Source organism: Acanthochromis polyacanthus, chromosome 7 (assembly GCF_021347895.1).
Source record: "Acanthochromis polyacanthus isolate Apoly-LR-REF ecotype Palm Island chromosome 7, KAUST_Apoly_ChrSc, whole genome shotgun sequence".
Classification (NCBI taxonomy): Eukaryota; Metazoa; Chordata; class Actinopteri; family Pomacentridae; genus Acanthochromis; species Acanthochromis polyacanthus.
The window spans coordinates 16,400,340-16,418,088 of NC_067119.1; the positions used below are offsets into that span (position 1 = coordinate 16,400,340).

The 17,749-nt window shown below is 40.6% G+C and overlaps 1 protein-coding gene across 4 annotated transcripts in view; it reads left to right on the forward strand.

Annotated features, from left to right (window-relative positions):
• The window catches only part of pde4d (phosphodiesterase 4D, cAMP-specific), a 175,946-nt gene that overhangs the window by 99,829 nt on the left and 58,368 nt on the right, over nt 1–17,749 (forward strand). The window contains exon 1 of one of the 4 annotated variants that reach the window (XM_051950512.1): nt 16,168–16,467. The exons of the other annotated variants lie outside the window; for them this stretch is intronic. Coding sequence (XP_051806472.1) covers nt 16,379–16,467 — 89 coding nt within the window. The 5' untranslated portion in view covers nt 16,168–16,378. Of the gene's footprint in view, nt 1–16,167; nt 16,468–17,749 lie in introns of those variants that run through there. 4 annotated transcript variants of the gene reach the window in all.

Consider the following 17,749-nt stretch of genomic DNA (forward strand, 5'->3'; position numbering starts at 1 on the left):
GTGGCCAGTCCACCAAAATGACCCCAAGAGCACAGCGGTGACTCATCCAGGAGGTCACTAAGAAACCAAGGACAACCTCTAACGAACTGCAGGCTTCTCTTGCCTCATTTAAGGTCAGCGCTCATGACTCAACAATAAGGAAAAGACTGGGCAAAAATGGCATCATGGCAGAGTTCCAAGGTGAAAGCCACTGCTGACCAAAAAGAACATAAAGACTCGTCTTTGTTTTGCAAACAAACATTTGAATGATCCTGACGAGTTTTTGGGAGAATATTCTATGGACTGACGAGATGAAAGTTGAACTCTTTGGAAGGTGTGCGTCTGATTTCATCTGGCGTGAAAGTAAGGCAGCGTTTCAGAAAAAGAGCATTATCCCAACAGTCAAATGTGGTGGTGGTAGTGTGATGGTCTGGGGCTGCTTTGCTGCTTCAGGACCTGGACGACTTGCTGTGATTGATGGAACCATGAATTCTGCTCTCTACCCGAAAATCCTCAAGGAGAGTGTTCAGCCATCAGTTCGTGAGCTGAAGCGCATTTGGATTCTGCAGCAGGACAACAATCCAAAAAACACCAGCAAGTAGATTTCTGAATGGCTTAAAAAAACAACAAAACAACAAAATTAAGGTTTTGGAATGGCCTAGTCAAAGTTCGAATTTGAATCTGATTGAAATGCTGGGGCATGACCTTAAAAAGGCCGCTCATGCTCAAAAACCCTCTGGTGTTGCTGAATTAAAACAATTCTGAAAAGAAGAAGAGCCAGAATATCTCCACAGAGATGTGAAAGACTCATTGCCAGTAACTGAAAATGCTTGATTTCAGTTGTTGCTGCTGAGGGTGGCCCAACAAGTTATTAGGTTTAGGGGCCATTGCTTTTTCACACAGGGCCAGGTAGCTTTGAATAGCATTTTGTGTTTACTTGGGTTATCTTTGTCTGATATTTGCATTTGTTTGATGATCTTGAACATTAATATGGTAAAAAAAAAATGCAAAAAATTAAGAATTTTCATGACACTGTGTCTTGATGCTTGTTTAAACGCACGCTAAACCTCACTACAGTTAATGATTGTCCTGATAACTTCTGTCTCTCTGTCTCCCCCTCCCTTCTCTCCTTCTCCTCTCTGTCTCATCCCCATTTTTTCTCTCTTTGTAGGTAAGTGACAATACCGCAGAGATTTTATCTGAACATGAGGTACTTTGGAAGGTAATGCTATCATTGATTTTTCTTTTTTGTGATGTGAGCCTGAATAGTATATTTTTATGGCAGTAGAACTGGAGGCTTGCACACTCAACCTGAGTTATATTAACCATCTTCAGTGTCACAATGCTTTTTCTTCAAGCACTTTTATCATAGGTGTAACCAGTGAGCCTATAGGCAGAATAGTGAGGTGTAATAACACATAGGGAGTCTTTCAAGAAGTGACATCAGCCGCATCATTTTGTTTTTATGTTCATCACTGTCTTTAAGCTTCCCTACCATATAATGAGCCTATCATGAGCAGTATGTGTCTACACTGATTTCACCTAATGGTGGTGTTGTGTTTTGCTGCTAATCTGTTTATCTAATCAGATGCTGAGGTTAGGGGGTCTATCTCATTAACTTGCAGGATATTGATTTCCTGTGTTTAGAGCAAAGTGCTCTGCAGTAGCCTGCGTCAACATTCCCAGATGGGAGGAATGCAGGTTGCTTTCCTCATAGCTCATCAATCGATCCCGCCTCAGCTCAGGGTTGTTGTGCTCTGTGTGTATTGTCTGTTTGCGCGTGCATGTATGAGAGTGTGTGTGTGAATTTGTGTGCCTGCAGTCGCGCCTGGATGCAAAAATAGCTACCAAAGCAAATTGATTTTTAGAGAGGCATGTTTTATGTTTAGAAACAGCTCAATAGAAAGACAGAGAGATGGATGGTGTTGAAAAAGATTTAGTTAATAGCATTGTTTTAGTGCACTTCCTGTAGATAGGCTATAAAGATATGAAACTGACTTTTTCATGTAATTTATCGTAAGGAAGCATCTCAAATACATTTGATTACAAATGCATCAATGCTTTGAAATACACATGGGGTCATTCACAATATGTGCATTCAGTACGTGCATCGTATGTTTGATGTGATATTATTTTTTTGTTGATTTTAACATTTGCATCTGTAGAAATCTCCAAAAAAGGTGCAGGTTAGTTCCACCAGCCGGAGCCTAGAGGGGTTTAAAATCCGACATTCAGCACTTGAGCTAAACTTGCCAAATCTCACCATTCAGCATCACTCACACAGCATGCAGAGGCATAAAAAGCTTTCATGCGAGAGAAAAGCCAAAATACCAGTTTAGGGCTCTAGAAGCAAAAGTGGATCTATGGCTATGTATCATTTCAGTGGCTCTGAACTGCCCCAGCTCACGATCTCTTCACAGTTAACGGATCAAATTGATTGTAAATGTTGCTTTTTTTGCTCCTCTGCTGCTCGGCAGCGTTGTAGTAAATGTATCGTCACTCCTGCTGTCGTGAGTGAGATTGTGATAAATGTGTGGGAGTGACTTCTCTTGCATGGAGCACATCAGTGTGAATGTGTGCCAGTTACTGCATTGGGGATGGTGTGTGTGCCTGTGTGTGTGTGTGTGATAATGTGTGTGAGGGCAATGCGTCATTCTGCGACTTGCAGAAGCCCAGGAGCTTCCCTTTGGTAGCTCCCATGCTGGTTCTATCTGTTATGTAACTATGCTGTTCTTATGTTCTCACACTGTTGCCCTCTCTCTCTCGCTCTCTCTCTCTCGCTCTCTCTCTCTCGCTCTCTCTCTCTCTCTCTCCCTCTCCTCACCCCTCTCTATTCTTTTGTTTCTGTGCATTTACTGTATGTGCAGAGTATACCAATATTTGGAATTATGTGGAGTTTGGGTGGGATTTAGGGGATTTTTTTCCCCACTGATGCGGGGCTCAGAGTGTGCGCTACGATGCAGCAGACAGCAACTTGTGGCGATGTCCAATTGATATTCTGTTTGTTCCATCATTTTCTTTTTGTCTCTGCTCTGCTCTATGCCGCTCTCTATCTGTGCCTGCCTTTTAGTATAACTGTCTGTGTATTCATGCATCCATCCCAACCCACTCAATCTCTGCAGCGCACCATCCTGTGATACAGCTGGAGTCACAGTTAGGGAAAACAGGATTTTTTATGAGTGCTCCCTTTATACCAGTCACTTATAAGAGAATTCAGTTGTACTCGAGGGAGCTCTTACTCCTCTTATAAAGAAAAATCATGCAGAGGGATTATATTTTTCGTGCTCGAGAGAAGGTACAAGAAAGGGAATACATTTACATCTGGGTTATTTAGCAACTAAAGTATAAAATATTATCCAATGAATTTTTTTTTTTTTTAGATGTTTAAATCATGGTTTAATCTGCATGTTAAAGACCTACTAAGAGGATTAATTTTCTGATAAATGGATTCATATTTATTTAATTCGTTAATATGCCGTTATCTAATCAACTCGTCCATAACGGCCAACCAGATGATGCCTGCAGCCGGCCAGGCTTGCTCACTAACTGACCCACTGTACATAAATCTGCTATGGTAATCAGTTATTTTACAGTCAGTGGGAGCAGGTGTTTGTCCGCATGGCATATCCATTACCTTTGTGGACAGTTTTAATGATACCAGTTACATGATACTCTGTTGGTCTCTGCAGGGAAACTCGCTATTTGTTTGCTCCTCTCAATAGACGCCATTGTTGGGTCATGTACTGCAGCAGAAAGGCACACCTGGAGTGGCCAGTCTGTTGTACGTAAAGAAAAGAAATGTACATCTCCATGTATCTTACGAAATTTATCAGTGGAGAAAAAAAAGTTTGGAAGGTATTAAGAAGTGTTTAGGACTGCATTTCTTCAACAGCTCTATGTGGTTTGACTATTTGATCCCTCTGTAACATTTAAAAAGGTACCCTGCTGACCTTTACTGGCACTGTGAAGAAGTTGTTTTACATGTAGGTCCCTGTTTTATTTGTCTAACACACGTGCACAAGGAAACACAAACACGTGGGTGACATAAAGCACCGCCAATGGTTTTGCCCACTGATCTACAGGTGGTGTCAAAGCACCCATAAATATTGCAATGTGCCACTAAAGACAGAGAAGAATACCACTAGGTAGTAATCATGCAGGATTTAAACACTTAAAATGTTTTGTTTTCTCTACTTTACGCCCATCAGAATTCTTTTTTTCCAAAATGCAAATCTTGAAAGAGATATTTTAGTATTCTTCCCATAATGGATTTTATGTTGGAGCTAAGATGCAGATTCATTATTAGCATCTGAGATTGGTTAAAGTATTTCCTGTAATCAAGTTTGCTGATTGCATCTGTTTACATTACTTTTTCCACCGTACCCTGCTCACGTTTAGCTATCATAAAAAGTTTCAATCCAATGCAAGTGATTTTTTTTTTCTGTGGACATGGGCCTTAGTGGTCGTGCTTTTTGTTGTGTTTTGGATATTGCAAGAAACAATATTCTATACCAAGTTGATATCAAAGTTCTGAAACAGTGCTTATCCTTTATTGTAAGAATGGAAAAATGTCATAGGTAGACTATTGAAACATATTGAAACACCTCGCCGGCCGTGTATGGTCATATTTGGTTCAAGACAACCAACAAAATGATGTCACATTTGGAGGGAAACTGATCTAAGCAGCACAGAGACAAACACCCAAATCTATACACAGCATTTGAGGGGAGAGAATATCGGTTATATTAACAACATGCCATCACAGTGTTCACATCCTGCAATGTTACTATGCCTTATGTGAACTGGGACAGCTGCATCTGTTGTAGCAATGCTCCACACACATGTTCACGAAGAGCGAACCGGGCTTGTTCAGGCTAAAGTAACAACAGCTCATAATGTCATAAAGTGAGCTGAGTGCTGCTGATAATGTCGGTAGGTTCAACCTGCCAGCGTATAGCCGTGTGCATGTGTGCGTTTTCTTTGAGCTCCTGTTGATAACTGAAATCTCTGCACAATATCAGCATGAGGAGGACGTTGAGCAGGAGAGACTGATGCAAAGTAACGCTCGCAGCCAGCTAGATCTGAGGCTTTACAGAGGCTCAGAACATATGACACAAACTCACAGGAAAGTCCTTACAAAGAACCGCTCGAGTGAATTTCATAACTCAGTATTGCTTGTTTTAGAAGGCTGCATTCCACTGCTTTATGTAATGTGAGTATTTTTATCTGTTTATTACACCTAGGCTCTTTATTATTTGCATTATTTTTCATATATCAGGCAGCTCTGTAGTAGAAATGCAATACTACCCCCCCAAAAAGCTGTTTATTTGTTTGCCACAGTATTGTTTTGTTTTAAATAACAATCAAGTCTTCTTTATTACTTGAAGGCTCCATCCCAGTTTTTTTTCCAAGTAGAAGACTTGATGCTGGAATGCTTTCATTTGACTACGTAGTGTATTATTTGCTATGGCACCCAGAATCATTGCTTTTTTAGCGGTGTTGGTACCGACTACTAAATTTGTGGTATCGTGACATCCCTAGTTTGGAGTAAGTGGAAAGACTTCACACGTTTATCGACTGGGAAAACTCATTATGCTGTCATTGCCACATTGATTCCTCCACCCACGTGTATAACACATCTGAAATGCAGAGTGTTCAGAAATGTTCCCTGGAGGTTGTTGAAAAATTCTCCCCTGGAAATGTAGAAAATCAGTAACCGCAGAAGATGAGCTCGGTTTCGAGAGAGTGCCTATAACACTTCATTATAAACTAATTCCTGGGATGCACTGAGCAGCGGGGAGTTTTATATAACACATATGAGACTGGAATTTTCCTCAACGGTCTCAGTTTCAGGGGTGAATACCTGTCAGTGAGGGAGGAGGGGGTCTTGCAGTTGGACGAGAGATATTTTTGCTCAGTTTCTCTCCCTGCTGTGTCAGTTTACCCTGAAGTCAAATTTCTGTGACTGTTTTCGACAAATACGGTCCACCGGATGGTTGAAAGCTCCCAGTAAAGCAGTAGGCTGTTCCTTTTGATCTCATGTTATAACAATTCAGAGTTGTGGTTTCTCTCCACACATGTTTGGTAGAACCTGCAGCGATGTCAGTCCCACTCAGGTACACCGAAAGACGCTTCCATGGAATCATACTGTACACACCCAGTCATTCAGATTTGCATGTTGCATGAACCACAAGTTCAAATATGCAAAACTGAAAGGCACCGAGGCAAGCCCGCTCCCAGGACTGCTGTCTCTTCTGGGCTCGACATGTGTTTGTGTTTAAGTGCTCCGCATTAAGCAAAGTTTATTTTATTGAGACGCATTCTTCATTTCTTCAGCCAGCTCTTTTTACAACAGCCACAATGCTGTCTTTGCTTTTCAGTTGTTTGAGACTAAAGGAGTTGCTTTCAGTTCAGCAGAGGATTTAGGAAGTTGACCCTGCCAGCCTCAACTGGCACCGGCCTCACACCGATTTTGCACAAATGTAACATGCCGCACACCGATTGCCACTCACCCACACATTGACTTTTATAAAATCTTTACTCATCTTAAAAGTCCACTTCCCATCCTGTCCTATCTGCAGCTGAAACACTGCATCTAATAAAACATTTAGTGGGGCTGTCTCCACTTTAGACTCCTCTTATCCCTTCTTTTTTATAACTTCTCCTCTCCTCTCTTTTCATCACATCACTCATCTCAACCTATTGTGCAGTAAAGTGTTTTTGATGGTTCTGCCATTTGTCGTCTCAGCTTCTCTCCAACATGAAGCCACGACCATCCTGCTGTGGGTTTCCAGTGTGCCAACAGGTTTCATGTGGACATAGTGAGGTGTGGATGAAAAGGGGGTTGAAAGTTTGGCTTTTAAATGTCATAGGAGTCGTGACAGCAGACAGGGGTGGAATGGTCATCGCTGTCTGCGCCTCAGCCTTCCTTTTCATGTCCAGTCATGGAGCAAACACAGAATGTGCCATTATGGTGTAATGCACCACTATCAGTAGAGGTTGTAGTACCATGAACACCCGCAACAAAAGGTAATTTGAACACAGTTCAGCTTTTTGCTTGGCAGTCTGTGTTTCCATTGAAAACAGCAGAGGTGGACGCAAAACTGCTTTACATTTGAAATTAAAGAATAACCTTGTGCATTTTGTATGAGACTGAAAATAAAATAAAAAGCAACAATCATCTTTAAATGTTAAGGTTAAGACCACAGAATATTATAGAAAGAAACCTGTTGATTCCCTTTGAAGAAACACCTGGCGACAGTCAATAAAGATGATGTCAAAAAGTCACTCAGTGCTACAGAATATGAATTCATTTATTATGGTCTAAATTCCACAATACAATATTTGAATATCAGATTGGCACAACAGAATTGTAATCACAAGCTTACCTCTGATTATGGAAGTTATTTTTTCTACTTCAGCTCCACAATAATTCATCATTTTGACAGGCTTTAATTTAACTGTGGATTATTCTACAGGTGTGAAAATGGAAGTCAGATAAAAGCAGAAATCCATTTGTCTGGGGACAAATGTGTTCTAGTTGGCTACCCACATAAAGTTTTCTGTGAATCCATAGATAAAACTGTATGTAAGGAAGAACTGCAAATAACGCCTTATAATGGTAAAATTAATTATAGAGTGTATTGTTCTTTTTTGTTGGTTATTTGAGAGCTTCTCACTCAGATAATGAAAATGCATTTTGTTCTTTTTAGTGTCCAGCTTTTGCTTCTTTTTTTTTGACTTTATAATTTGATGACAGTGCACCCTAGTGGTTTTGCTGCAAATTTTTGCATGCATATGTCTTCACGATGGTCCCTTTAACAGGCAAGTTCCATAGTCTTTGAGGACTTGTAACCCAGTGAACTGTGCCAAATAAGTTGCATGTTTTGATTGTGTGTGACTTCTCTAGTGGTGAAACTTTTGCGTTCACGCTGCTACTTTGCTTGCGGTTTTTCACTGTATATTGAAACTAAAATATGACCCCTTTATGGAAGTATTTGTGAGGGCGTGTGCACTTGTGTGTGAGCACAGTTGGGTGGTTTCCTCCATGGTTTGCAGACAGAATCTCACAGACTGAGCCATTTTCAGAGTGAGCTTTTACAGCCTGCAAGCCTCTTCCCAACGTTCAATTACTTTAACAGTTTAATGTCACACAAGTCCCCCACAGTGCTCTATCCTGCATACTGCTCCTGCTTCATAATTCATGCCTTTTAATGGAATTTAGGCCAGTTAGAGACAAAAACACAAGAGAGAGCCTCACAGCTAATTTCCATTACACCAGTTTGCTTCAATACAGTTATTCACATCTCTTGTTCATTTAGAGAGTTTCCTGGCATATCTCAGTGGCTTCAGTAAATATTTTTTTTGATCTTGTACTCCTTTTTTCTTCTCTTTATGTCAGTTTTTGGAATTTTAATGCTAGATAAATTATAAAACTATTATTCCACCCTGTTCTGACCGACTGTGACCCACATGTTGATGCAAACAAAAAGCGAATTCTAAATGGTATCCGCGATCTACTCAAAAGGTACCAGATATTTCTCAAAATACATTTTGAATGCCAGTTTTGCGAGTTGAAAGCCATTTAAAAAATCCTTTGAATGTGCTTTCTCTGTTATGAGACATTGACAATGCATGGTAACATGGTGAATAAATGAAACTGCACAAATAGAGAACACAGAAAATACCGGTAGGCTTCAGTTTCATATAAAGTGCTTCAACATGCAATAAATAAGTGGACACAATTTAAAATCATGATAAGCTTGTAATAAATTAGATGCATTGCCTAAAAACAATTTACACTCAACAGGATCCAAGCTAAATTGTTCTTCATTGAGTGCTAACAGCAGACCTGTGTTTTCCCCTGAGCTTAGAGTAATTAGCACATCACCAGAGGTCATCAGTGGGTCATATCATCCCTCTGAGGAGCAACTAATCGCACCCAGATAGACACCAGGTTCATCCAGTGCCGTGATTAAGGCTCAGACTGCTCAGACAGTGCAGGGGGAGCCAGTCGAGCGCTTTGGCTGCAACAGTGACACAACGTTGGTGCAATGCAGGAAAAGTCTATTTTTGGAGGGGTTGAGCAACAGAACTGACACCATGGCTGGAAATGGAGGTATTGAGTTGGATACATACGGATATCGATGAGTATGAGAGTGGGAGCAAACTATAGATCAGCACAGCAGGGTTACGGAAATTGAGAAACGAGTAGTTGCAATAATTCATGCACACGGAACTGACACTATTGGCAACACCGTGTCTTTTTAACACATCTGTGAATAATATGTGTCACTTTTCTGCATCTGTAGCAACAATAATTTAGAAAAAATACCTCACTAATACAAACCACAACAGCTGACACAACAATAAATTGGAGTCAAATAGTTTATCGCATGAAGCTATTTATGTTGATGATGTCCTGAAGAAATAAACACTGGCCCAGTATGAGTTAAAGGCAAAACAGGGTCGAAAATGTGATTTAGTGTTGTTTTGAATTTGATACATCCACCACAAGTCAGTTTTACCAAATGTAATTATGTTTCACACTTATTTAAATGTTCTTACATCGTCAGCTGACTTGAGCTTCAACATATCAGTATTGCTTTGAAGATTTTGGGCTTTGAACATGGTATTGGCCACTATGATATCTTTTCATTTTAGTTTCCCAGTGTTTAGTTGTTTTTTGAGAAGCTGCTGCTCTAGTGCTTGACATTTGAGATTGAGGATATTTAGATTATTTAGATCTTTCAGTATAATTTATTTTGCAAATAATAAGAAAACATGAAATTAAGATGTACATTTTTCCAAGCACCTACAGTTATTGGCAATTCCTGTAAATGTTGGTTCTGTATACTATTAGACGGATATCGATAATTAGCTATTTACATGGTTAATTTGTGTCCATGCTTGAATCTTTTCTGCTCTGCATTGTCTGCAGTTCAGCATAGTTCAGCTGAAAAGTCCCTGAATTTTTGTCACAACCGTTGGTTGGAAATGAGTCACTAATGGCTTCATGGTAACACTGAGGAATGCAGTTTTTTTTTTTTTTCTTTTTTACAAAATCTTGATAACTCAGGTGGTTTACTGTTGCTGAATTTTTGAATGAAACAGGTAGAGTACAGCAACAGAGAGAGGGAGAGAGAGAGTATTATATAAAATTACTCCACTTGGTAATTTAAAAAAAAAAAATAATAATAATATGCCCTTTTAAACCCACACATGGTTGTTGGGGTTCAGAAAATTAATATCAATAATGATGACTTCTTTCAATTTAAGTGTATTAGTGGTACTAATATAGTTTGTAAAACATATGCAGACTATAGCATCAGTGTTTTTTGCAATGCACATATTAATGTCATTATCAAATCAAAGTAACATTAAAAATAATTGACAACAAAATCAGCTCAAATTCACTGTGAGCTATCTACTCGTGCATTTGCAGCAGTGCACAGTGGTGACTGGTGAGGACAATAATGAGCCCTTGTGCCTTAAAGTGGACACAATCCAGTCATCTGACTGGCAAGCAGTGAAATTTTATGACACTCTAACTAGCGTGCTCCAGAGTCACCAGCTCACAAAATGTACTCACCCCTCTGGGGTGAGTGGATATGCTAAATTCGATGTCCCGGGTACACAGCTCTCATTGAAATGTGCAGTGCAGCATTTACGCTGTCATGGCAGCAGATCAAAAGCACAATGCTGGCAATTGACAGAACACTTGATAATTATTGTGATTTTTAACCTGCACATGTGCATTCACATATCTGCAACGGTTTGTGGATGGGGAGGCAGATCAGTTTGGACACACTGTACACCACAATTAGTGTGTTTGCTACCGTGAAGCCATTGAGGCTGAAGAAAATTTCTCAAATGCTTCACTGCATAAGAACTGAATCTACATGTGCCGTTGCATTTCATCTAGACGACACAATTTAAAGAGAGAAAAAAACATTTGTGTTTCCTGTTAATGCCACATTTATCTAGCTAGCTGCTGAACTTCTCAGAAAAGTGAAAGGAAAGAACAGACATTGTTTACACAGCTGTAAATCCCCTATGTGATTAGTTCATCTGATAAAAATTCAAGGTTGATAATCCAAGACAAAGACTCTGCATAGCTTCTCTGTGTTTGTCAGTTGTGTGGGCACACCTGTAAACTTTGTGACGTCAAGTTGGAAATACCAAAGTCGGCAGTAAATCCTGCAGCTCTGCAATTAGCGCTTTATTGAAAGCAGGTGCAGTGGAAATGCCCACCAGCTACATTTATGCTAAACTAACAGAGCAATAACATTTTTTAGACGATGCATTTGCCATATTCTGTCTGGACAGACAGTTGATACAAGTAATTAATTTATCATGAGAAAACTTTATCAATTAAGAATGTTATACAGGCCAAATTTAATGTTTTGGTGGCTGTCGGCAGCAAGTAAGAAATGTTCGTCTCCCTTATGGAGCTGCTGATAGCGTTTGCCAATACAGTATTTGAACAGTATTGTTTAAGTACAAAGTGTGCAAGTGTACACATGTTCTTAAACCCTTGTTAGCACACGATGTATTGGCATGTTTCAGGTAAGAAGTTAGTGTGTGTTTAATACAGAGTACACAACGTGGCGTTTGCAGTAATGTGCTGCTGACTTCAGTATCGGCACTTTAAAACGGTAGAATTTACGTTGCCTGCGTCTACGTAATGGGATAATGAAGGTATCAGAGAGTGGAGCAGTTGATTGCACCAACTGATAGTGGGACCCATCCTCACCAGATGGTGTTCCAGTGAAGATTGCCTCTGGTAATGGACCACTGATATTTCAGTACGGTCCCATCTGTACCTGCTCTCACAAAACAACCTCATGAAGCAGTCAAAATGGATATCACCATTTACAATAGTGGTTTTTAACTGGATGTTCATGATGCTTTTAACCGCGGCCCTCCATCCAATTGAGATGATTTATAAATGAAGGCAGATTTAGTGCTTTTTTGTTACAATTTAATATTTACAATTCTGGCATATATTTGCACGTTAATCTTTTTTATTATTGTTATTTCGGTCATGTTCAATTTTGTGTGCGTCTGTTCAGGAATACACATTTTTGTGCAAAGTGTCGAGTATATTGACAGCTACAGTGTTCGAGCATAAATCTTTCTTTATTTTTTATTATATAATTAAGCATGCTATAATCATAATTCAACTGTGGTTGAATTTAGCTTGATTCATGTTTTTTTCTGCACTAACAAGTGTTTATTTTGGTGTTTAATACACTGTGCTTATACTGTTGGTAATTTTAGCCAAGCAGCCTGACTACAGTCACAATATTGGCACACTCATAACAGTGGGTGTTCTTATAGCAAATAGTGAAGCACAGTAATTAAGTTTTTTTTAAGCAATAGACAAATCTTGGTAATGTTGTATAAGCCATATGAGAGCTTAAATTAAAAGGATAATCTTTAGTGTGATGACAGATTTGTACAGTTAGTCACACTGAAAAAATGTTTTTTTCTCAACTCGGAGAATTCCAGAAGACATCATAAAAGCGAAATAACCGATTTGTAAAGTAGTGTTTCATTTATTAGTTGCTGTAGATCTTATTTAAAAACATTTTTTTCTGAATGTTTGTGCACAGCATATGCTCTGTACATACATCACTAGCTACAGCTGCTGCTTTGTTGTAATGCAGCATATTTTTTTGTCTAATAAATGAAGTCCCTCCCGCCTGTCTTTTGGTCTGCCTTAAAATTAGAGTCATAAAAACCTCTCCGCTCCACAAGTGAGTAATTTTTTGGCCACTTAAACATTCTTCACATTCTACAAATGGCCCTTGAAGCCTCCATGTCCCCATTAGATGTGGGAATCTAATTACAAATATCTGATTTGAAGGGGGAATGAGTTAACCTTTGCTGAAATGCCACTGCATAACCATCTGTGAATGGCAAGGAGGAGGACTGGGCCTGAAGCATTTTCACGGCGACATGCAGAGTGATGGACAGTTGGCCTACCTCAAAGGAACAGTGTGATGAGGCCCAGTTTTCTGTCAATCTCAAGAGAGATTTGCTTTGCTATTTAAATGTAAAACATGGAAGCGTTTTTATTTTAATGTGGCAGTTGAGTAGCTGCATCACAGAATGAATGTGCTGGTTTAGATTTGATTCGTCTTTCAGTTTACTAATTGTGGTACAGAAAAGGCATTTGGCTTCATCGCAATTACATTGTGTAGTGAGGTGTTAGTACACAATAGAGGACGCATATTAATTTTCATGTTGCAGAGCTTACAGCACATTGCTTAACAGGCTTTACAACTTTACGAGTGACACTTCTGTTGCTTTGAAAACACCTGGAGCAAAAGCAGTCATTCCACTGGCGGGCCGTGATGTCGGACCTGCCCGGTGACTCGATTGTAGAGGTTGTTCAGCCTGTGTTCCCTGGACAATCGATCTGCAGAAAAATAAAGGAAAGTACTTTGCTAAATGTCAGTACACATGAGATCGATACATTCTTGTTCCGTTGTGTAATCTGGCCCTTTTCCCCCAGATGCCCAGTTACAGAGACCAACCACTAATGTAATGGAAAAGGCCTCCTGATTCAAATATGATGTGATGTTTTGTAGATGGGAAATACATTATTCTGCCTACAAGCAGGGGTCACAGGTGATGATACACTACCGCTGTTCCACTACTTCACGTGCTATTGTGTTAGCGTTATGTCGGCTAGCGATGGTTGTGTCGAGGTTTCTGTTTCCTCCATCACAGCTGCATTTCATATTTAGTTTATTGTTCATCAGTCTTACCTCATTCTGTTGCTGCTGCACTTTCCTTCAGGTTTTTTTTTTTTTTTTAATTTCTCATGGCAACAGTGTTTTTTTTTCTTTTAAAGATGCTGGCATGTGCATATACTTCGACCTTCTACCATACCTTTGTTCTCCATCTCTCATTTGCTGTCAGCCTTGCTTTCTACATTTGTGCCTTTACACTCACTCTGGTTTTCCCTCTCTCCTCTAGTCTCTCTCTTTCAGGTTGCAGGATGAGTCATGACAGCTCACCAGTGTTGGGCAGAGCAGGGGCCAGCAACCCCCAAAGCAGAGGCTAAAATGATGCAATACTACTCTTATGCACGCACATAAGCACTTGAACATACAGCATATATTCTGTTATTAGCGCTTCGGTCACAGTTTCCATTCGCATGCAAGATGTCTGACGAGGTCTGAGAATCTGAGTGACAGACAGAGAGTTGTTTTCTCTGAGTGTACATTATGAATCACAGGTGCTCCAGTGCTTTCTCGCTGCTTTCGTTTTAAGACACTTCAATTTAATTTTTACTCTGTGTTGTTGCCTAAACTGTCAACCCCTGCCCCTCTACACACAATCTGCCCACATATCCCCCGAGAGTTGCCTTTCTGTCTTGATTTTCCTACGAGCGGATTCCTCAGCATTCAGCGCTCCTCCACCCTGTTTCAAGAGTGGCTGTTGTGGCAGAAGGTGCAGGCTTACAGAGGCTGTGAGGTGGTTTGACTTTTGGCAGGAGTTGAGAAGCTGCTGACGTGTGTGTTGGGCAGGATGTGTGTAAGAAGCAGTGCTGGATCCTGTTTTTCAGACCGCAGCAACTGGAGCTTAGCCACAGCTATGGTTTTTATAATGTAAAATGCACGCACACACACACACAGATACGCATACAAACACAGACACACACAACCTTAGTGTGTTAACCCCAACTTTGACTCATAACTTCCTTGCCAACACCAATCATGCAACACGCAATTGATTTGTGCACGCAAAGTTACTCTAACACGTGCAGGCAAACAGAGACAGACATGCTCTAAATTGCACCGAATTTAACAAATTGCAGATTTATCTGTTATCTTCATAAAAGACAGCATGACATTTACTCTTTCTAATTGCTGTTTGGCTTATAGGCAGAATTACAGGCTCCATCTGGAGCCCGAAGCCGCTGGTGTAAGAACAGAGGAATGCATTATACCGCAGTAGGGCAATGACATCCTGTATAACAAGTTTCTTGAAACAAACAAGCCTTGAGAGGCCCCCTGCATGCTCTCAGTCGTCACACATGCACACACTATATGCTTTGCAGACACACACGCGTGCAGGGCAAAATAAGTTGGCATTTGCCGTGTGGCTTGAAATTTTATGGTTCACTGACGTGCATGCAGACACTGGAGACAGACGGAGGGTGTGCATAGAGTAGCAAAAAACAAACTGACACGGCAACAGCAGTACTTGTGTTATGAAGGAGGAGGGCTATAATAGAGACAAACACACACACCACTCGAGAAATGAAGAGTAGAGTAGAAGATTTACGGGGAGGAAATGAAAGGAATTACTTATGTCAACATTTCTATAGCAATATTACTATATACACTAGAGGCTCTCTGTGTCACTATGTGCTCTCTGGTGTGTAAGCAAATTGTACATGTGCAGACCTGTTCCTCTCTGAATGAAGTGGTAAGAGGATCAATAGGTTTAGCTGGCTGTATGTGGCAGGCACACCTATTACACAGGGATCAGGACATCCCACTGACTGGAGCGAGGAAGGAGGAGGAGGAGGGAGACGATCAGCAGCCAAACAGAGACAAGGGGAGACACTGAAGAGACGCTTCACTGTGTTTTTTTTCTCTCTGTACTTCCTCACTTCCCTCCATGGGAGGTTGTGAAAGGGCAGAACAGAGAGACAGACACAAAATCAGAGAGACAAAGGGGGCAAAGCTGAGGGGATGAAAGCGAATGTGAGTCTGTGAGTGACTCTGTGGCTAACATGCTCTGTCATGCTGGTGTGACTACCGCTGCCTCTCCAACCGGCGTCGCTGGCTGTCAGGAAAAGGAATGTTTTCCGGAGAAATGAGCCCCTGAACCGGTTCACCATGTGGATGTGGGACAGCAATTTCCAAACCTTTGCCGGAAGAATCCCACGGAAAAAAGAACAGCGGCCGGAGAGCTTAGCTGGTCTTGCTGGGTGGCCGCCTGTGTGCTCGCACTGCTGAGACTCTCTTACTTAAAAACTGAGTTAACTCTGGCTTAAGTGTGCTTCCAGTTCCTTCTAGTTCATGTTTCTTTTTAGTCACCACTTTTATTGGGATTTTTTATTTACCTTCTGGAACCCAGTGGATGTTATGGTGCTGTATAATTAGATTTTTAAGATTGCCTTGGTAGATGTAGGCTGGCTCTTTTTGTAATCATGCCCTAGGACCAAACACGTGAAGCTGGAAGTTCAGAAGAGGATCTATTACCGGAGGACTGCTCTGAATGTGTGCATCACAACAGTGAACTTTACTATGGAACACTGTATTTTGTGCTGGATCCCACAGAAATTGGGGTGTTGTGTCTGTAGACAGATAGCTAAATAGGAAGGGGGCGACAAGTTAACAGGAAGGGCAACCAGTCCTGACACAACTTCAGTATGAAGCCTGGACAATGTCCAGGTGTCCCCAGCGATAGGTCCATGATGCACCTCAGCCATTTTCCTTTTAGAAGACACTCCTGGATATGGTGAGTATTGATAGTGGTGATAGTTGAGATGCATGTGTGTCTTTGTCTTTTTATGTTGTCGCTTTAATGTGTAACTACAGGACTTTGTTAATTAATTATTTTAAAATAACTAAAATTAGGAATTGGCATGTTTGTCTGTCAGCATGCTTGTTGTTTTTATGGTATCATAAGAGTCCCTGTAGTGCTAGCCTAGCCCAGCCCAGTGTCACTTCATTCCAAGCTTGGCTCTGATGTATTCAGGGGAAATTTATTGTTAAATGGGCCAGACATTTCCTGTCATTTTCTCCCACACGAAATGCTTCACTTGATCCATAAACGTGAGGGCAAGTCACAAACGGCAAGCATACAGAGGTATTGTAATATTGAGACTGCGTTTTCAAGGCTTGGAAAAGAATATTTTGATAAAAGTGCTGCGTTGTTGGGTCTTGCTTTGATTAGTCATACTTAGGCTGGGTATCTTATGGGAATAGTTGTCTCCCAGCTGTGCTATAAACTGGGAGGGACGCAGAGCAGTCGGTGATGTCATCAGAGTGGGCTGCTGGGATATGAGCAATGCTAGAAGTTCTAACAATGTTTTTTCAAGTTGAGTTTTTCATGGCAATCAGGCAAAAGATATTTAGTCACATGTCATGACCTTTAACAAGTACTGAATTTGTGAACTGAGCATTACCTAATAAACTGAGCACAATTTTGGACCATTTACTGACATTTCCAGCAGAGACGGTAAAAAAAGAGAGCTGGTGAGATGTAAATAGAACACAGAAGATGAAACGTGGAGAAACAGATGAACTTCATACAGACGTCACGGCACACAAGAAAACGCACACGAGCGCATCCACCCAGCTATTCAAACTCACTCATGTACATACACAGACAGAAACAGGGCTGGTCTCTTACTCAGGAAGCAGATTACAAAGGAAATATTCCTTGTAATCTGTGAACATTGTGTAAACAGATACACAGCAAAACATCCTGGTTCTTGTCTCTCCTCTCGACACTATAAGGATTATCGTACATGTGCTGCCAGGCTGTACAAACATACACTCAGATGCAATAATGGGGGACTGTAGTGTAAAATTAGGATGAGGGAGCCTTTAGTGATAAGTACATGTTTTAACCCTCAGCACCCTAAATCTGTTTGTTGTTCACTGTGAAATACTTGAACATATTCTGCCCTTATTTCAACTTACTCTCCCAGTGCAAGAATTTGAATTCCCGAATAATACAGAGTAAATAGCTGTCACTTCCATCACAAATATCATAACAATGATAAAGAGAAAGA